Source organism: Octopus bimaculoides, chromosome 1 (genome assembly GCF_046866305.1).
Source record: "Octopus bimaculoides isolate indiv1 chromosome 1, ASM4686630v1, whole genome shotgun sequence".
Lineage (NCBI taxonomy): Eukaryota > Metazoa > Mollusca > Cephalopoda > Octopoda > Octopodidae > Octopus > Octopus bimaculoides.
In genome coordinates this window covers 154,845,667-154,868,217 of record NC_142928.1, presented here as the reverse complement: position 1 = coordinate 154,868,217, position 22,551 = coordinate 154,845,667, and the positions used below count along the sequence as shown (strand labels likewise).

The 22,551-nt window shown below is 34.7% G+C and overlaps 1 protein-coding gene across 1 annotated transcript in view; it reads right to left on the bottom strand.

Moving 5' to 3' along the window:
• Nucleotides 1-250: 250 nt before the first annotated feature.
• LOC106875832 (TBC1 domain family member 31) overlaps nt 251-22,551 on the bottom strand; it is a 46,936-nt gene continuing 24,635 nt past the window's right edge. Inside the window, exons 9-22 of the mRNA XM_014924117.3 lie at nt 22,089-22,171; nt 21,317-21,463; nt 19,938-20,071; nt 18,894-19,027; nt 14,154-14,333; nt 13,568-13,747; nt 11,190-11,242; nt 9,649-9,801; nt 8,719-8,854; nt 7,167-7,259; nt 4,890-5,021; nt 3,990-4,098; nt 3,148-3,210; nt 251-1,367 (exon numbers count right to left, since the gene is read on the bottom strand). Of these exons, the coding sequence (XP_014779603.1) occupies nt 1,252-1,367; nt 3,148-3,210; nt 3,990-4,098; nt 4,890-5,021; nt 7,167-7,259; nt 8,719-8,854; nt 9,649-9,801; nt 11,190-11,242; nt 13,568-13,747; nt 14,154-14,333; nt 18,894-19,027; nt 19,938-20,071; nt 21,317-21,463; nt 22,089-22,171 (1,713 nt within the window). The 3' untranslated portion in view covers nt 251-1,251. The remainder of the gene's footprint in view (nt 1,368-3,147; nt 3,211-3,989; nt 4,099-4,889; nt 5,022-7,166; nt 7,260-8,718; nt 8,855-9,648; nt 9,802-11,189; nt 11,243-13,567; nt 13,748-14,153; nt 14,334-18,893; nt 19,028-19,937; nt 20,072-21,316; nt 21,464-22,088; nt 22,172-22,551) is intronic.

Sequence of the window (22,551 nt, the reverse complement as noted above, 5' to 3'; positions counted from 1 at the left end):
CACCAGGCTCCAATCTGATCTGGCAATGTTTCTATAGCTGGATGCCCTTCCTAACGTCAACCACTCCGAGAGTGTAGTGGGTGCTTTTTATGTGTCACCGGCATGCGAGCCAATCAGTGGGTACTGGCATCGGCTACATTCGAATGGTGCTTTTTATGTGCCACTGGCACAAGATTCAGACAGGGGACACTGGATACAAACAAGTCAACACTTGAAAATTTAAAGAAAAATTTTAACAGAAACGAACATATTATCATAAAATCATTTAAAGAAATTTATTAGAAAAAGAAACTATGTTAGAAGATGTAGATTTAATTCATTTTTGATGAGCTAAAATAAAAAGTATTTAGTTATATATTACAACCCTAACTTATAATTAAAAATCAGGTACGTATTATTATTTCATGTGTTTATTATGTAATACTCAATATAAATAAATATAAGCATATACAAAGCCAATTCATAAGTAAAACAGATAAAATATGTAGTTAAAAATTAAAATATATTTATGCCATTGTCCTCCTCCTCCTCTTCGATCTATTATTCTTTGGTGCCCTTTTTGATGGGATGCAACACTTGAAGTTCAAATGCCACTGGGGTGAAGAATATCCAGTGTTTCCTACAACGTTCTTTGGGGAAAGAGAGAAAAGGCTGTTTTGTCCTTTGTGTACACAATGTCCAAACTTGCATGGACTACAGACAAAGAGAAAAAAGTATAATCTTTTTCTCTCTTCTTAAAAAAGGACTTTGTCCCAAACATCTAGAGTTCCTTTGCCAATGGTGTACAAACCTCAGAAACTTTAAACATTGCCAATAAAGGCAATTTTTACTGCTGCAAACCACCACTGCTCTCATTGAATTCCAGCTTTTAACTTATGTATGTAAAAAACTTTTCACAGGTAATAAATTTCCAGCAGTGAGTGTGAATGTTAACACACACACAAATATACATATATATATATGTATGTAAGTATGTATGTATATAAACTCAGTAACACTAATGACAGCATGTATGATGCAGAGCTCTCCAGCAAACAATCTCTATTATTTACATCTAAGTATCCACACTGTTCAAGCAGACTTATTTGAAGCTACTTAATGACAATGGCAGCAACCTAAACTACACAAATGAGCAGTTGGTTCTGTCATATACAATGATGCTCAAGCACAAACTTGCATTCGTAAACCCATTATTCCTCAAGAAGTATCTGAGAGAAAAGCTTGTCAGAATATCTTAGTAACGTGTTGATGTTATGATGGTGGTTTCTGTTGGTAACTCTCTCTGGCCAAACGTTGTCGCAGCTGACGAATTTCATTCATAAACTTTGTTTCAGTCTGTATTCGGTGTCTTTCTTTGCTGAAGCAAACTGAAAGTACATTCAACATAAACCAAAATTACCACGATATACAAATCAAATAATTTATAAAATTTCATAAACAATGTATCATCACTATCATCATCATTGTTATCATTATCATTTTAACGTCCACTTTTCCATGCTTGCATGAGTCAGAGTTTATTGAGGCAGAATTCCTAGGCTGGATGCCCTTCCTGTCACCAACCCTCACTTGTTTCCAGGTAAGGTGATATTTCCCATGGCTAGACATGTTCTTGCAGAATAATGGAAATGAATGACACTGCTTGTATGACAATGACAATCATTTTATTATTGTCATACAATGTCAAATCAAGGATACACACACATGATGGACTTCATTCAGTTCTCGTTTACCAAATCTAAGGTATTAAATCCAAGGCTATACATAGAAGAATAGAAGATACTTGCCAAGGTGCCATGCTGTGGGACTGAACCCTGAACCATGAGGTAGAGAAGCAACCTTGTTAACCACATAGTCACATTTGTGCCTATGGCATGTTAAAATTTATTGAATTCAGAGCAAGTTTAACCATTTAAATGCAATTTTTACTGCTGCAAACCACCACAACTCTCATTGGATTCCAGCTTTTAACTTATGCAATCTGAGAGGTAATAGTTATCCTTGCTAAGGTGGTGAGCTGGAAAGAAATGTTAGCACACCGAGCGAAATGCTTAGCGTATTACGTTTGTCTTTACGTTCTGAGTTCAAATTCCGCTGAGGTCGACTTTGCCTTTCATCTTTTCAGGGTTAATAAATTAAGTACCAGTTGCATACTGGGGTTGGTCTAATCAATTGGCCATCTCCCCCAAAATTTCTAGAGTATTCTGTGACTAGAGTAGAAAAGAATATTTAACCTCACTTAAATGTGGATGTTCTGCTAGAATATATATATAAGTGGGGATAAACATTACCTCTGAGTATTAACACTGCCTCTGTCGCTAATATATATTTTATAATCTGAGAGGTTTCACTACCATCATGATGAGTTTGAATTAATAGTGAAACACTGTGCGTTTATCTATTCCTTATTATACAGATGAGAATGGGGTGAATTAAATGCCAAAAGCATACTAAAAGGAAATACAAAAAGGTAGTGCACTGAAAGAATCAATAGAGTTGAAGAGACAATGGCTTGCAGTATATCACTGACTAGGCATTATCCAAAGAGGTAACCTAACCACTTCTTTTACAGGTACCATCAACCAACAGCAAATGACTTCGAGGGTTTTTTTATTTATTTATTTAGTTATTTGACATAAATGCAACCTTTTGTTTAGTTTCAAAACAACAAATGTTTAATAGCAATGAGCATACAAATATTGGGATGATTAGTTACTTTTCTTTCTCTTTTGTCTAATTAGAAAGAAAACTCAATACATTCTTTTACTGATTTCATCATTGGGCTGTGGCTAAGCCGAGGTGCAGTCTTCAGAGGCCTCAGCGATATTTACGTTGTTAACAGTCTGTTACTTTGTGCAAAGTTATGGTTGCTAGATAAAGGGAAGCAACTCGCCACATGCATTTCCATAAACAGACACAAACACACATGCACGCACGCACGCACGCACACACTTGCCGAGCGTACACACAGTTTTTAACTACAGTTACTAGTCATCTTCTGAGAATTTACTCTGAATTACTATTGCATGACCATTTTTAATTTGGCAAAATTGATAATCCAGCATGGGCTTGGGACCAAGACTATTAAAATTTTTCTGAACATTAACTGAGATTTATAAGTTAATAAGAAATGATTATTATGCTTACAGTTTGGAGTTATATCCAATGATTCATCAAGACCTTTGTCCTTGTCTATGTCATAGGTATTATCTGCAGAGACAATAATAGCAAACAACAATTCAATTGTTCAAATTGTGAAGTTAGATGGATTAGTTGTATGGAAAATGTTTAAGGAAAGATCACAGATCAAACATGCTTTTTTCTTTGTTGTTTTAAATTGGAGGGACAAGAGCAGCCATGACATCCACTTTTTAGGGCCTCTGAGATGAGTGGGAGGATGGAAGTGAAGTTATCTTCATACTAGAGGCAAGGCTGGAATAATTGCAACAGCATTGAACTCTGCTAATGGCACCTTAATGACCAAGTGTTTGTGTTTAATTAGGTGATAGATTAAGGCAATCACATGGATAAGAGAAACATCAGAGTGTTAGACAAGATGCCTTGTGGTATTTGTTCTGGGTCATTACAGATTTTTAATTAATGCCAGCTAAATGTAGTGAGCTTCAGAAATTTATAGGAATTGGTTGAGCACAAAAGTCAATCCTGATTGAGCAAATATATGTCACCAGCCTGTGTTTTTTACCTTTTATTAATTTTTTTATGGAATATAGTTATCTAAAATTACATTGTCCAATGCATCCTTCCCTTCATTTAGGTTGTAATATGAGATATTTGGCTACTGTTTCTAGCAAATCAGGTGACCATGCAGAAGCCTTGATGTCTTGATTAAAAACATTTAGATAGTGTTGTGATTGGAACATTTAATCAATCATTTAATATTTTAATTCTTTAACTTAAAAAATTTAAAAAGGATAATCAAACATTCATTCATAACAAGCTAGTAGGTCATTTTACTTGAATAAAATTACCTGGCTGATTTTCTTTTTCTGTTTCAATATCACATTTCTCAATATCTGCTGGGATAAGTTTAGAAGAATTACGAAGAATATCCTTACGTACTTTCTCAGATACAATCTCCTAAAATATGAGGAAAAAATAATAACAATATTTGGTTTATAAATAAATGTTTTTTGAATATAGTATTGCAACTTAATTTGACTCTGTACATTATTTCATGGACAAAAATGAAAATTACACCCAAAAGCCAATGTGTAGAGACCATGTATTAAAGTCATAGTTTTAATTATATCTACACCCTGTCCTCCACCTGTGTTCACTCACTACACTGCCTTCTTCCCTTCCATTTCCCACTCTCACAAACTTACCTATCCATTCACCCTATCCAATCCTCAGAACCATTTCACTCATATTCATCTACCTTTAACTTGAAGATATACCAAGACACATCATTTTCAACATCTCTCTCTTTTACCAACTTTAACCACCTATCTCCTCTCAGCAGAGTAGACCTTTTATGTGCTTTTTACATGGCACAAGCACAGACGAGGTCAGTTTAGGCAAGGCTTTTACAGCTGGATGCCCTTTCGAACACCAACCGCTTTACAGTGTGGACTGGGTGCTTTTAAGTGGCACCTGCACTGACAGGGTCACCAAGTACTTGCAAGACAAAAAAAAACAACATTTGTTACCTACTTAGTCGTACTGTGACCACATTAATTGTAACAATAATTGCATTAGATGTTTAAGTATGGTATGTGTGTATGCGTATGTGTATGTGTGTGTGTGTGTATGTATGTATGTATGTATGTATGTATATAATACTACCCACTGGGAGCAATTTTTAATCAACTTTATGCTTCTCCCACCCAAACATGTGGCTTAATGCCTATATTAGAAATCCTTATTACCTGGTGTCTTTTATCTCCTAATAACTCAATCATACACTCCATAATTCTTGACTCAAGTTCAGCATGTTTCTTAGAGATTTCTTCATCAGACTTGAGTGCATTAGAAGTCTGAATATATTCTCGCAGTGTCTCCTAAAAAATATTATCAGAAAAATATTATACAAACATTTTAATGGTGGATCTCAGAGCAGATAAAGCAATAAATAATAGCATGTCGAATATTGGGTTGAAAACCCTCTCAGATAGGAAAAAATGTCAAAGGCTACTTGTGGGACATGAACCCATATCTGAGGTCATTACAAATGAGCTACCATCTCCATCCATGTTTAGAAGCTTTGTTCTTACCAGTGAGACTTCTATATTGTTCACATTTCCTTTTCTTTTTTATTCTTTTACTTGTTTCAGTCGTTTGCCTGCAGCTATGCTGGGCTACTGCCTTAAAGGGTTTTAGTTGAAGAAATTCCTTGTAAGCTCAGTACTTATTCTATCAGACTCTTTTGCCGAATCGCTAAGTTATGGGGATATAAACACACCAGCATCAGTTGTCAAGTAATGGCAGGGGGACAAACACAGACACATATAAATATATACATATATATATGTATATATACATATATATATATATATATATATATATATATATATATGACAGGCTTCTTTCAGTTTCTGTCTACCAAATTCACTCACAAGGCTTTGGTCAGCCTGGAGCTATAGTACAAAACACCTGCCAAAGTTACCATGCAGTGGGACTGAACCCAGAACCATGTGGTTGGGAATCAAGCTTCTTACCACACAGTCACACCCGTGCTTAAATGTTGTTTACATTCTAAGAAGTTTTTATTATCTTTTTAGAAATTTGCAAAATATGAAATAAAATATTTTTAATGGTGAAAATCAAAGTAGATAAAGTTTATAAATAATAATTTCAAATTTTGGCAGAGGGGCCAGCAGTTTGGGGGGAATTGATTACATCAACCCAGTACTTGACTGGTACTTATTCTATTGACCCTGAGAGGACGAAAGGCAAAGTCAACCTCAGTGGATTTTGAACTAAGGATGTGAAGACTGCGAAATGCCACTAAACATTTCCCAGCATGCAAATGATTCTGCAAGTTTACTGCCTTTAAGTTAAGGCTATAAATAATAGAATGTAGAATTGTGGGAAAAAAAGACCCTTTGATAAAAAAAAAAAGGTGAAGGTTGACCTCGCCTATGCTGGTGCCATGTAAAAAGCACTCAGTCCCCTCTGCTGGGTGGTTAGTGATAGGAAGGGCATCCAGCTGTAAAAACCATGTCGAAACAGACAAAGAAGTCTGGTGTGGTCTCCTGCCTGGCCAGTTTCTGTCAAATCATCCAACCCATACCAGCATGGAAAGCAGATAAAACGATGAAGATGATGATGATGATGCTACCCAAGGGGTTCTTTAATCCAGTATTCCGAATGATGTTGCTTATAGAATTATTTACTTTTGAGTTCCACTATTAAACTTATTTGTTTCATATTTCATTAAGTTTGCAAAAAGTAAAAAATTCTTATAATGTACACAAGATAATAGTGTTTATAAATATAGAATATTACTTAGGTGGATGGGATGATGATGATAATGATGATGATGATGGTAATGTAGATGTTGCTGTTTCAGTGGATGATTAAATTGAGATTGATAAGTAGGGGAAACATTAAAAGATAATAAGATGGGATGGTGGTGAACAAATTGAGATTTTTAATAAAATTAAGATAGTTCTAAACATTTTAAATTTGTCTAACACCATGGAAATCAAGAATAAAATGTTGTTGATGGCCATGGTGACATTTTGAAGAAAAATGTATTGACAGTTAGTATAATATGCTATGAGATTATTTCTTGCAAATATTCAATTGATGAGCTGGGCACACCTTATGTATTAGTATATATATAAAATATAATATTTATATATAAAATTTAACCTGTCCTGTTATGCTAATTATCTGACTAAATTATCTTGTAGAGATAAAAATATCACAGTTGGAAAAAATACAGCAAACTATTAAATAAAACAGCAGAGAAAAATGAATGTAAGTAATTAATTTAAGATAGAAGGGATTGGCTGGTACACAGTCATTTGGCAAGTGATCTGTGGTTCAGATCCTGTCAGTGAGACAGTTTCCCATTTTTGTCTTAGATCTTTTTTAATGTCATGTATGAGCAATAGTGATAATTGAATCAGATTCCGATGAAACGATTACTGGTTCACTATATTTGATTTCATTAAACTAGTTGTATGGAATATACTTACTTGTTCATACAAGCGTTTCTCTAGCTCTCTTTCAAATTTTTTCATCTCAGCTTCTGATATAACATCTTCTAATTCTCTTGCATGCTGTGACTCCTGAAAATAGACAAAAACCACAAAGTGATTTATCTCAATGAAATGACACTCAGTAAGAAGACAAGTTTATGAAGTAAGGATAAAAAAATGTCCATGATCCATGAGTTGGGAATGATGATTATTCCCTGAGACTGGCACTCCCTACATCACTTCTGTTATGCTGCAGGTTACTCTTATTTGATATATGGCTTCAACACATTAAAAAAAACCTAAAGCTGATTCAACAGCAGAGAAGCATGCAAGTTAGATATTGCACATTTTAAACCTCAAGATCCAACAGCAGCATGATTGGTGACCAAGTTTAAATTTAGCACAAATACAAGCATGGCTGTGTGACCAAGAAGCTTGCTTCCCAACCATGTGATCTTAAGTTCAGTCCCACAATGTTTGGCACATTGGGCAAATGCCTCCAACTATAGCCCTAGGTTGACCAAAGCCTTGTGGAGTTGATAGACAGAAACTGAAAGAAGTCTGGTGTGTGTGTGTGCATGTGTGTGCGTGCATGCCTGTGTGTGCATGTGTGTGTATGTGTGCCCTTATCTTGACAACATGTCATAGTTGAAAAAGTATCACCATTGTACAAGCAATGTGATATTGTATGTCAAAGGAACAGAAACAGTGAATATAAGTCAGTCATAGGCAAACTGCAACCCATGAGATTTTCTGAATGGCATGCCAATGAAAAATTACCATAAATTTTTTTAGTAGTGCAGCCTGCTTGATGATGAGTCCTGTCTCTTGCAGCCTGCTGCCTGAAAAAGGTTGCCTAGGGATTATATGCAGTTATTTAAAAGTTACAAGCTGAACACGGTTTGTTAGAGGTATAATCATAACAGGTGAGAAAAGCTCAACAGAAGTGAGTCGAGAAGACTAAATGAGCATCAAAATGATTGCAACAGAGAAAACTCTGTTGGTAAAGATATAATCGTCATCATCATCATGATCATCATGATTTAACATCCATTTTCCATGCTGGCATGGGTTGGATAGTTTGACAGTAGCTGACAAGGCTAGAAACCAGCATCAGGTTCCATAATCTGTTTTAGCTTAGTTTCTACAGCTGGATGCCCTTCCTAATGCTAACCACTATACAGAGTGGTACTGGGTGCTTTTTATGTGGCACCAGTGCTTTTTACAAGGCACCATCATCAGTACTTTCTATGTAGATCCATCACTAGTGCTTTTTATATGGCATCATCATGGACAAGCATCCCCAAAGTGATTATGCTGGGTGAAGATGTATCATAAGTACCTAGTAGACAGTACTAGTTTTTGTTGTTGTGAAAATTCATAAAAGAATAAAGGTATGTTAAATTTCAGAACAGTGGGATGAGATGACATAAAATTAAATTGCATAAAGAGTTACTGCATTGCAGAACTCATGAGATATTGAAAATCTGGCCATGAAAATGATAAAGGTAGTAATGAGGATAAGTGAAGACATTTAGCAGATACCAACCTGACTAGAAACCTGATCGTTCAAGCGATGGAGTTCAATTTCATGCTGTTTCCGAAGTAAACTGAGGAATTTGTGTCGGACATCATCCAGAAGGTTCAGTTGTTTAACTTTTGCTTCTTTATTCATTGTCTGTAACCTTATAAATTGCAATGAGATTTTCTCTAAGTTTTATATCCATTATATAAGTAATCAAAATATAATATAAATATTATCACTTCAGTTGTACTTCATATGAATAAAATGGAAACACTAAAGAAGCAAGAATCGTCTTTAAATAACTGAATGAGTTTCTAAAAATAATCAACACAATAATTTATAAATTAGCTAAGTAAAACTTCATTATTATCAACATTCTGCTAAAATGTTTATGAACACTCAAGAAGTGATGTGTCAGACAAACCAAGTACAACAAGTGTTTAGAAGAATGAATTGCAAGTTAGGAAAACATCTTGATCACGTCAACATGCATGAATACGAAAACAGGTTGAACCCACATCAATGGACAGAAATGCTATTTTCCTTGCAGTAAAATAATGATTTCTTTTCCTAAGGCCCAATAATGGAACTAATCTTAATACTAAACTAAAATGTATTTTATTTATGGAGGAAGAATAAAAGATAAAGTTACCTTAATAGAGTTTAACTGTAGAAATATGACAGCAAATTAAAAACTTTCTTGTCTGATATTTTACTGTTTTCACCAAATACATAGTTGCCTAAGCTAATGACAGTGACTCTAAGTAGTCTCTCCTCCAACAAGAAACAGCACCATCACATTGGAGAGTGTAATTCTAGACATAATCAACAGATGGAGTAGTTACAACTGGAATGCCTTTGATCATAGATCTCCTCTCCTCAGACATGGTTTACTTGGGGTTAAACAACAACTTCTGACATTATGAATTTACAGTAACTGGACATAAAACTTACTGCCTTCGTCGTTCTGCAAGTTTTCCCTCTTCCTCTTTCATGATTTTCCGTCGTTTATCTTCAGCCTCCAATAACAGTTTTTGTTGTCGGAACCAAGCTTCTTCTTCTTGTTGTCTATGTAGTGTTGCTTTATGGAGTTCCAGAGACAGTTGTCTGAATAAGTTAGTAAATATCATTTTCAATTAAAAAAAAAAAAAAAAAAATTGTTCCATATTTAGCTATGTATGATTTGCATTCAGAGAAAGATTATATGACTATATGCTTGGTGAGTAGACAAAAACTTAAACAATCTTGGTCTAGAACACCTATTTAAAAATAATTTTACCAACTGTTTCAAGCATGCTTGAGATATTTGAAACTTGCATCTGATTATCTATGAACATATAGACAAAATACATAGATAAAATAACTATTCCAGCATAGTTAGACTGATATCAACAAATATAAAGCAAAAGAACAGATGTAACTACAATTTTAATAGAACTAGTAATTTATTAAATAGCTTCTTTCTCCTGACATACAATAGTAATATATTAAAAGTTTGTAAATAAAAAAGACAATTAAAATGAGTTAAATTTAAGTATTATAAAGCCAGCTTTATAATAAGTATGTAAACAGATTCTATCTATGCTTTTGATATGCAGAAAAAAAGGGATGTGAGTCTCCTGATGGACCATTTCATGGTCCGTTGACTGCTCCCCAGAGATGCACCCAGTTTCCCTCTCCAGTCAACAGTACAGAATATTCAACTAATATAAAGTAATTGCAAATTAGGCTAGCACCATAGTGGATAGCTTAATTTGCATACTTGTGCTTTTGATGGCTCATTTATGAAGAGTGAAAATTTCAACATTTTGAATATTTGTCCTGCATCAGAGAGAAAAACTTTAATTGCAAGTTTTTTTAAGAAGCAAAAAATGGTTCTGATCAATCATGCTTGCTCTAAGTGATTTGATCAACTAACAGCTAAATTCCCAAATCTCAGAAATTTTAGATGTTCAGTGAATTACAACATATAAACGTTAACATTTCTGTCATGTTTGAGAAAATTCAACTAGAAATCATCATCATCATTATTGTTATTTAATGTCCATGCTCCATGCTGGAATGGGCTGGACATAACTTTTCTTTCTCTATTTTTACAATTCTAAATGAAGTTCCAGTCAAATACTGGTGATGGCTATCTCCTAGTCTTATTCAAACAAGAGACAATTGGCTGAGAATCCTGAATGAATCTTCTTAGCGCTGCTTGTATTTGAGGAGTGGATGAGGGTGTAAAACCCTAATGGTTACAGTATTCTTGTGAGCAGCAGGGATCCCAGAGATTATTAACTTTGAGAGACATAATGATGAAACAATGCTACATTAAATCCTACAGTTAATAAGATATGTTATGTCAATCATCATGTTCTGTCAATCATCATCAAAACAAATGCAAATCAAAAAGACATGGAAGAGGGGACAATAATCAACCAATACTAACACTACACATGCAAAAAGAGTTTGGTCCTGAATGTAAGGGATTTAGTAAAACATCTAACCTTTGTCGTAAATACTCTAATTCTTGTTGCTGTATTTTTTCACGTTCTTTTTTCTGGAAGGCAATAAATAAATTCATTAAAAAAAGGTCAATAAATTTATCCAAATGGAAAATTAATGTAAAGATATTTTAAAATTTGATCATTCTACAATGATATTTTTTTCTATTCCAGAATAAACAAGGATTTTACAGCTGGGTAATTTCTGTATCAAAGACAACTCGTATATGACTGAAAAAATAAGAGAAACTCTATTAGGCAACAGTTCAACCATTTAGCATTTAATCTGGTCATATCTGGCCTAAATATTCTACCTGTTTTATGTTAAAACTAACTAGATCCAGCCTCTCACACTTACCCTACAATGCTACTCTAAAAATATACAAACATGCCATTGAAATCTTGAAGCTTCAAGAAAATGCATGATTAGTTCAAAATGATGTGAATAAATAAACAATACATTTGACAGAGTAACCTGAATGCTAAAGGGTTAAATTCATGATCTTTGGGCCCAGCACATTAAACATCCAACTATTGTGTCTATTATTTTAGCAAAAATCTTAACTAAAATACATTTGCAAATTAATTTCTCTATGAAAGTATTTGCAGCTAAATGAGGGGAAAAATATGAATCATCACCATTTCATGTCCCGTTTTTCCTTGCTGGTATGGGCTAGACTAGTGGTCCTCAAACTTTTTTGGGATACTACCCCCTTGACACTCAGATCACATTTCTAGCACCCACACCCCAACTAACCATCACAAGCATAGACCTCTTTCTGAAGCAAATTCAAAGCAACTGTATTTCACAAATAAAACTTAATCAAATGAGCCCATTGTTTTGTTGTTTTTACATGAATCGCTACCCCATTATCACCCCAATTTTTACATAAATCGCTTCCCCATTATTGCCCCACTTTTCTCCAATGCCCCCTTGGAACTTTCCACTGCCCCCAGGAGATCAATACCACCCACTTTGGGAACCACTAGGCTATACAATACTTATGGCAGTTGTTTAAATTCAGATATCTTTTCTGTCACAATCCTTCTACCATAATTTTATACATAAATCATTTAAGTTTTATCACAAAAACCAGCTTAAAAATGTCTTTTTTTTTATTGACCTACTCCAAGTTCTTATTTATTGAATGAATGTAACAAATTATTTAATAATTGTATTTCATGAGAAATATGGTCACAGAAAGCTTTAATGTTTGACTTAAGAAAAATTTTAATAGCTTTAATAATGATATAAACTTTGTTTAATCCTTTAACACGGTTTTCATCTTAAGTAAAAGTTTTATTAAAAATTTTTACTACCAGCTAACTCAAGACTATTGCTTATTCTTTGATACAAACATCCCTGTTTTAAACCATTCAATATTTAAATTAAACTCTACATCATCATTTTACACAAGTAATTGAATGTTATATTTCAAACGCCAGCTTAATACATTAATAAACAAAAAAGTTAGTTATTTTACAAAACATCTCCAAATTCCTAATAATTTCCAGAAATTACTTGAAACATAGGAAATGTATTTCATTAGAGTTATGGCCATGAAAAAGGTTGCCATATTAGTATTCAACATATTAGATCAGCAAGGGAGCGAGCTGGCAGAAACGTTAGCACACCAGGTGAAATGCTTGGCAGTATTTTGTCTGTCTTTATATTCTGAGTTCAAATTCCGCTGAGGTCGACTTTGCCTTTGATCCTTTTGGGGTCGATAAATTAAGTACCAGGTACATACTGGGGTTGATCTAATCAACTGGCACCTTCCCTAAATACTTTGGGCCTTGTGCCTAGAGTAGAAAAGAATATATTAGATCAGCTGAAGATTGAAATTTATCTTTTACTTCTTTCAATCATAGGACTGTAACCATGCAAGGGCACTGTCTGGAAGAATTTTTAGCTGAATGAATCGATCCCAGTACTTTGTGTTTTTTTTTTAAACCTGGTACTTATTCTATTGGTCTCTTTAGTCAAATAGCTAAGTTATGGGGATATGAATACACCAACACCAGTTATCAAGCAGCGGTAGGGGACAAAGACAGACACAAAGCACCCTCTCCCATATATATATAATGGGCTTCTTTCAGTTTCTGCTTACCAAATCCATTCACAAAGCTTCAGTTGGCCTGAGGCTATAGTTGAAGACACTTGTCCAAGGTTCCTTGTGGTGGGACTGAACCTGGAACCATGTGGTTGAGAAGTGAGTTTCTTACCACACAGCCAAGCCTGCACCTATACACTGAAGTTTTTGACAAGTGAATTCAAGTTTAATAATCAAAGGCTCAATTTATATGCAAATTTACTTTAATTTTTATAATGTGCTTAAATTAAAAGGAAAATTTCATAAGATACAAGTATTATAACTCACCTGATAATCAACAATAAACTTGGGGTACTTATTAAACACAGGATATTGACCTTTTGTCAAAGGAACAAAATCATTCATTAACTTCAATGGGTTAACCTCATCAGGTGTTGATGATATTAAACGATAAGTTTCTTTAATCACATTTCCAATGTTGACAGCATTTTGTTGGCTGAAGAAAAACTAAAATAGAACTTCATATGAAGGTATCAACAGGATATCAGTTCACCATGCACACAAACATACAGGATATCAGTTCATTATAAACACAAACATACAAAATGGCTAGTCCACATTACTCTGTAAGGTTTCCTTGCTTCTCTGGTGTATACATTCCTCCCTGGATAGGATACCAGTCCATTGCAGGATTATTCAATTTTTACCAGCTGAGTAGACTGGCACAGTGTGAAATGAAGTGTTATGCTCAAGAACATAATGCATCATCTGGTCCAGGAATTGAAACCATAATCTAACAATCAGGAGCCCAACACCCTAACCGCTAAGCCATGTGCTTCCATGCAAACATATAAAATACCATTAGTTTATTATTCCAATTGTGGCATGGTGAAAATATACATTAAATATTTACCTTGAAGTCATCAAGTTCGACACACTTCAGCAAAGCAGCTCTAGCACCGATGACATAAGCTACGACAACCATTAACAAAAATGCAGGATGGTTGCTGAAAACATGATCCCAAAGACGTAACCATTCATTCTTGGTTAAAACTTCAGTGAACAAACTTTCTAAAAGTGGCCAAGCATAAATCTATGGATATAAGAATAGAAGATTTATATTAAAAAAAAGATGATGCTTCAGCATTGTTTTGAGCTGTGATGGCCAAAACAAACTAAAAAACTAAAGAAAGAATATACATTGGCAGATACATATAAATATATATCATATATAATATCATTAAGAGAGCACATTTGAAATGAGTTAATTTGAGAATGGAGAGGGACGAATGATGTGATCACAGAGCATTGAAAGCACAAATTCTGCTGGGCTGGACATGTTGCAAGGTTCACAGACATGTGGACTCATGCAGTTGCCAAGTGGTATTTAAGAAATTGGAAAAGGTCACTTGGAAGGCCTCCGCGACAATGGGAAGATGGTTTGGTTCAAAACTTTGGGTCAAGATGGAAAAGAATGATGCAATCAAGACAGAATTGGAAGCGCATTGTGATCAGCAGTGTATAGCAGTATCTGATGGTATGGTCAATACTGTGATGTGATATATATATTTATATGTGTATATACAGCTGTGGCTGTGTGGTTAAGAAGTTCACTTCCCAATCCATGGTTTAAGGTTCAATCCTCCAGCATGGCAACTTGGGCATGTGTTTTCTGCTATGACCCTGAGCCTTGTGAGTTGATCTGGTAGAAGAAAACTGAAAAGAAGTCGGTTATGTGTGTTTGTGTGTGTTAGTGTCTCCTTGTCTTGATATTGTGTGATAATTGTAAAGGACTGTCATTGTCATACAAGTGGTATGCTTCATTTTGAATCTCCCATGGAAATAGGTGAGGGCTGGCAACAGGACAGGCATCTGATCATAGAAAATTTGCATCAACAAATTCTGTCCAATCCATGCAGGCATGGAAAAGTGGATGTTAAAACAGTAGTAATGATATGCACAAATACATACAGGCACTCACACATACATACACACAAAATAAGTACAAATTTATACATTTTCTTTATTATCACTCTATCTTCGATATTTAAATTGTAGAAAGGATATTGGTAAAGATTTGCCATCTTGTGTCCCTTGTAAGCAGTTAAGGAATCTTAAGCGAGTAGTATAATATTAACTGAACTTAATAAGAAAGCCAATTGTCAATAATGTCTGACAGATATTTATCAGCTGTCATCTTCTGTCTATTCTATTAAAGAAAATCAAGTTTTTTGTTTGACTTTTAAATATATCAAAAGTATCCAAGACGCATGACTCAGTGGTTAGAGCATTGGGCTTGATTATGAGGTAGTGAGTTCGCTTCCTGGACCAGGCTGTGTGTTGTGTCTTAAGCAAGATGCTTTATTTCATGTTGCTCCAGTTCACTCAGCTGTAGAAATGAATTGCAATATCACTGGTGCCAAGTTGTCTTTCTCTCTGCCTTTGTCTTTCCCTTGGATAAGATCAGTGATGTGGAGAGGGAGGTTGGTATGCATGGGCAATTGCTGGTCTTCCATAAACAACCTTGCTGCAATTTCATGGCCATTCATGACTGAAGGGGGTCTTTACCCTTTACCCTTATTCAAGACCCAACACACACATACTTCATTTCTGTATATTTGTTAGTGCATTTATCAACCTCATCTACTCTTATATTCCTAATCTTAAATTAAACTTTTATGCCAGTGCCAAGTAAAAAGCACATGTGTCAGTTCCATATATAAAGCACCAGTGCTGGTGCCATGTATAAAACACCCATACTGGTTCCACATAAAGAGCATCCAGTCCACTCTGTAAAGTGGCTGGCATTAGGAAGGGCATCCAGCCACAGAAACCATGCTAAAACAAACAATTGGAGCCAGATGCAGCCTTCCAGCTGGACAGCTCCTCTCAAATCGTCCGACCAATGCCTGTATGGAAAACAGACGACAAATGACGATGATGATCCCATTTTCTCCCAATAACTGCTCTCTTTTAGATCTCCTTTTTAGTCCATCTTTTCCTTATAGCTATAATATAGTAACAATAATAAAAAAAGCTAACTTCAGTCAGTTATCTCCCCTCCTCGTTAATGAAGCCTAAAAATTTATCTGAGCACTCTTCTCTAGACTTAACAAATAATGAATATATTAACTGCTTAGATAACATGATGTTGGGACAGCAAAAATGTCTCATTTTAAATAGGATAGATAACTCATGCAAAAGCAAAAAAAAAGGCCTTCTTACAACTGATCACTCAATATGTTGGGATTCATAGCATTAGTTACAAATGTTATAATATTGGTTGGTTTACATATTTTGTTGCCATAGAAACTTACATGTCATTTTAGCCACACAGTTTTAGTTCTGGAAGCTAATTTGAAAACATCTAATACGATTTAAATTTCAATAAATAAAAAAAAGAAATGACAACATAAACACAGAGGAAATGAAAAAATAAAAATAAAATAGTCTTCATTTTATTCCTTTACTTATTTCAGTCATTGGACAGTGGTCATACTGGAGCAATGCTAAGAAGGATTTTATTCAACCAGCTCTTATTCATAAACCTGGTACTTATCATCCACTATTTGTTGAACTGCTAGGTCATGGAGCAAAAACACAGTGTTTTTCAAGCAGTGACAGAAACACAAATACATATGAACACATGTGATGGTCTTCTGCACAGTTCCTGTCCACTAGTTTCACTCGCAAGGTATTGGTCATCCCAAGGCTTTAGTAAAACACATTCATGATGCCATACAAAGGGATTGAACCCCCTGAAACCATATGGTTGTAATGTTAACTTCTTAACTACACACCTCATCCTGTTATTATAGTGTTCTGTACATTTTTTTGTATCCCTGATTTGTTGCAAAATTTTTTTTCAAGAATGGCCATCAATAGGTGCAAGAGAGGCCACGGGATTAGAAGTTTGCTTCCCAGTAACATAGTTCTAGGTTCAGTTCCACTATGTGGCACCTTGGGCAAATATCTTCTGCTATAGCCCCAAGCTGACCAAAACCTTGTGAGTGAATTTGGTAGATGAAAACTGAAAGAAGCCCATAGCCTGTTGTTTGTGTGTGTATGTGTGTGTGTGTATACATATGCATGTATGTGTCATTGTGTTTGTCTCCCACCACTGCTTAACAGACAGTATTGGTTTGTTTATGCCTACATAATTTAGTGGTTCAGCAAAATAGACCAATAAAATAAGCACCAGACTTTAAAAAAAAATAAGTGTTGGGGTTGATATGTAGTGCAGTGCCCCAGCATGGCCACAGTCCAATGAATGAAAGAAGTAAAACATAAAAAAATAAAAGATAATATCATAATATATGTACTTTATTGATAAGCCTGTTATTTCAAAATTTGTCCTGAGATAACACTTCACACTGATGTGGGCAATGAATTCTCAACCAGGCAACATAAGTGTATATTTTATTCATTGTTTCATATATCAGAGGTGATGAATTCTCCACTGCGCACATCGTTGGCTGTGAGTATGCATCATTGCAAAGGTTCAAAAAGGTTGAAATGCATCTAGTGTTCTCACTGGCGATATTAGGATGATTTTTCTCCTCCATCCAATATGTATTACATTTTTTAACACAGCATGTCCATAAGATATGTAACTGGCCTAGCAGTGATGTATATACATTAAGTAGGAAACATACACTTGTGGCCAAAAGTTTGGAACAATGGTCTCTTTTGCTGAACCGCTAAGTTACGGGGACGTAAACACACCAGCATCGGTTGTCAAGCGATGGTGGGGGGACAAACACAGACACACAAACACACATATATATATATATATATATATATATATATATATATATATATATATATATATATGTATATGCATATATATGATGGGCTTCTTTCAGTTTCCATCTACCAAATCCACTCACAAGGTTTTGGCCGGCCCAAGGCTATAGTAGAAGACACTTGCCCAAAGTGCCACGCAGTGGGACTGAACCCGCAAACATGTGATTGGTAAGCAAGCTACTTACCACACAGCCACTCCTGCGTCTGAAAATTTTTTCTTCTAGATATTGAACCATTGGATCAATTATTAGGTAAGTATATCTCTACATTGTATGTATTCGAATTGAATTGTATTTGGGCATAACAATTTTAATTTTTTTTGAAATGTTCCAAACTTTTGGCTACGGCTGTAGATGGCTATTTTAATTTAATACTACCTCAGTTACATATGCTACATTCTAGAAGGCTTTTTGTAAATAAAAGCATAAAAGTAGGGTACTGTAATTTATGGGTTAAGTCAGAGAGGTAGGAGCAGAGATCATGACTTTTCCAAAGAGCTTTCAAGACTGGTCAGAGGAAGCTGTAATTCATGGTTTGCTGCAGTAGGAAGTAATATAGCAAAATACTGGGCTATTCTCAGACCCAGATTTGATTATTTGTTGTAACAGAGTGGACTTTGTTAAAGGCAGTGAGGGAAAGGTGAGTTGGTGGTGTGCATGTAGGCAACCCACAAGTGTAATATTCAACATCGAATGTATAGTTTGGAAAACTGACAGTGTGTATACAGAAATTAATTATTAAATGCAATACAAGGGGAAACTGACAACTGATATACATACATAAGCGTGTGCGCGCACACACACACACAGATGTAAATGATAATGATGATATATATATATATATATACCTGAGATGTGACTTTGTATTTAATCAGATGCCTCAAGAGAGTGGGATCATGACGTGAAAGGACGTTCTCAATCATTCCAAGAATATTAATTGGAGGATTAGGGAAATATTCAAACCAATGAGCACACCAGTTAACTTGAAAATAAAGAAATTAATAACAATAAATATTATTCTTAAGGAAATTACATTAATTTTAAACTTTGTTCTGCAAACGTAAAATACACAGAAAAGAGAATGTGGCGGTAGCAGGTGTGTGTGTGTGCGTGGCTCTGTGGTTCGTGGTTCTTCGATTTGCTAGAAATAGAAGCCAATGCTTCTTCAAATCACACTTGAATATCTTAAAGTAATTTTAAAGTTACTAATTCTATAATTATTGATTTATTTTGTTGTACAATTTCTTACAGCTTTTTAAAATATTTTTTTTTATATAATATTATAATAGAAATTGAATGGATGTCAATAATGCATTATTGGTATTTATTTTATCAAAGCCAAACAGATGAAAGTCAAAGTTAGTCCCAGGGAACTTGAATACGGAATTGAAAAGTTTAAAATAATTGCTGTAAAACATTTTGTCTAGTGCTTAGCTTAAGTCTCTCTGTAAGTGACTTGTTTTAGTATTTTTCTTTTTTTATGTCTTAATTAGAGGATAAAAGGTAATATCCATGACCCTTTTTAGGGCCTCCAAGACCAACAGGAAGAAGCTAACTTCAGAGCAGAGAGGTCAGAATGCTTCAAATATTGTGGATTCCATAAAAGGCTCCTGATAAAATGGCAGAAAAACAATGGATATATTAATGAAATAAATCAATATTATAAATATCTTAACCTTGGCTTCAATAATTTATGCAGTCTTTTGCTACAGAGAGAACCCTCACCTATTGACAGGATGTCTGGTTAAGTCTACTGTCAAGGTGTAAAACCTTAAAGTAAAGAATTAGTTATTACAATCAATACAATCATATGATGGTTTCATTATAAACAGTTTTTGGAAATAAAGAAATAATTATTTAACAAAGATTATCAGAGAAAAGTATTAACTTACTGATGAAGGTGGCAACTATCTCAAAACAACATAAATGATTTTGGTGAAACACTTTTAGGAATGGAAACACCAGAGCAGGTAAATATTTGGTTTCAGCTAAAATTGGAGACCAATGAGCTAAAGCTGACAGAACCCTACAAAGAAACAAAAGTTACACTATAGCCAATTCATTAGCATTGGCATAAATTAGATTTTAAAGCTCAAATGTAGACCTAGGCATGGATGTGTGGATAAGACATTCACTACTTAACCACAATGTGGCACTTACACAAATGTCTTCAACTATAACTGGCAGTCTGTTGGTTATGGTGACAAGGGTTCCAGCTGATCCGATCAATGGAACAGCCAACTCATTAAATTAACGTGCAACTGGCTGAGCACTCCACAAACATGTGTACCCTTCAAGTAGTTCTCAGGGAAATTCAGCATGACACAATGTGACAAGGCTGGCCCTTTGAAATACAGGTACTACTCATTTTTGCCAACTGAGTGAACAGGAGCAATGTAAAATAAAGTGTCTTGCTGAAGAACAAAATGTACCACTTGGAATCAAACTCATGACTTTAGGATCATAAGATGAATACCCAAACCACTAGGCTATTTGCCTTCATTTTGACTATAACCCTGGATTTACCAGTGTTTTGTGAGCGAAACTTAGTAGATGGAAACTATAAAGGAAGTTGTTGCATGCATGTGTGTGTGTGTGTGCATTTGTGTATATGTTTGTCTTGACATTGACACAAATTGGGCTGTAGTGGTATTGTTTACAATCCACATGAACAGAAGGTCAGCTTGGAGGTTCAATGTATATAACTGTAGAATAAAAACACCTTACTTTATGACAAGGTTTGTTTTGTAAGCTTTTCTTCTGTTTTAAAATATACATTACAAAATGAAAATTGATAAACATAGGAAGAATGAAAAATTTAGAAGTTGTGTAGAAAACCATAACAGAGTCATGGAAATGGATATTAAAATTAAAACTGAGTTTATAAGACTATCAACATTTGTTTAAGCCACAGTTGTTTTAATGGCTTCAGACATAGAAATAGCAGCCATGACAGGTTACAGTTCTTAAGGGATTTAGTCAATCATATCAACCCCAGTACTTATACACACTAATACAAACACTGAATGGCTAAGTTACCGTTTTTGATATAATACCATTTATAACACGAGTGGAATATAACCTCCCTACACATACACACACACACACACATATATCATCATCATCATCATCATTATCATTTTAATGTCCATTTTTCCATGCTGGCATGGGTCAACTAGAGTTTTATTAAGGCAGATTTTCTCTAGCTGGATGACTGAAATAGTTCATGTTTTTTCAAATACAAAAATGTTTAAAGGTACAAGAATATTACCTCTGCAATAATCTAAACAGTCTTTGACTCTTGACTGGATAATACTCTTGCAATGTGATAAATGATGAGTGGTTCCCTTTGTCAACAAGAGCAGCATAAGCTGTGTGGTTCTCAGGCAATTTCAACAATGATCTCCAGATGAAAAATCTGTATAAAACAACATGACAAAAGTTTGTAACCTAATGAACATTATCAAAAGTAGAAATTAAAATGTTAATTTAAGATATCAGGGAATGAGATCAAATTTTATACAGGGAGTTGTTATAGATAGTAAAACACAAAGAAAGGTTTAATTTCGATTTTAGATTTCTGTTAAGACTGTAAGGTTAAGAAGTTCTTTTGAAACTATGTAGTTTTAGGTTCAATCCTATCATCGTGACACCTTGGGTGTCTCCTGTCATAGCCTTGAGTCAACCAAAGCTTTATAAGTGAAATGTGATAGATGGAAACTATGTGGAAGTCAGTTGGAGGAGCCATTCTTGTTGCTGAGTAGCAGACTTAATCCATCATTGAATTTAGAGTCACCACCTTGCTTTTGGATGCCTTTAATAGAGATCACTGTTACAAGCAGTTAGGCCAAGTCTCTGGTGTGAAGACAACTTTTTCACTTCCTCCTTCTTGTCTCAGGTACCCCATCAAAGGTTATGAGCACTGCACTTCTGACTAAAACAAAAACTAATATACACTGCTGGATTTAGCAGGAAATTGCATAAATATATAATGTTTATCTAAAGTTTGATTACTCTTCAATCAAATATTCCAAATCTCTAACCTGTATTTCTCAGGATACTCTCCATGTCCTTTTAGTATACGGTACAGCCGATCTTTATCAATACTTTCATCCAAATCCTTGTCCTGTAGAAGAAAGGAAAACACAACTGATGAGAACACAATAAAGTCTGGCTAGTCTAAGAAAATCATTTCCCAAGTCTTTTTGAGCTTCTACCTATTTCATGGCTTCTGTTTCTTATTGTTTATGTCAGTAGCTGGTTAGTATTTTTATATATATATTTATATGTTTATTTTTACATCCATCAGTAGGAAGCATTATCAAATAGCTTGAGAGACAGCTAGAGGATAGGTATGCTTGGCTTAAAGCGAAATATAAAGGAAGAGATTTGTGCAGGTCCTGCAATGTGAAGAACAAAGGTATAAGGTGTTCAAGATTGCAAGACGATGTGTGAGAAAAATCTGAGATATCAAAAAATGAGAAATGTATTTGGATGATGAAGACA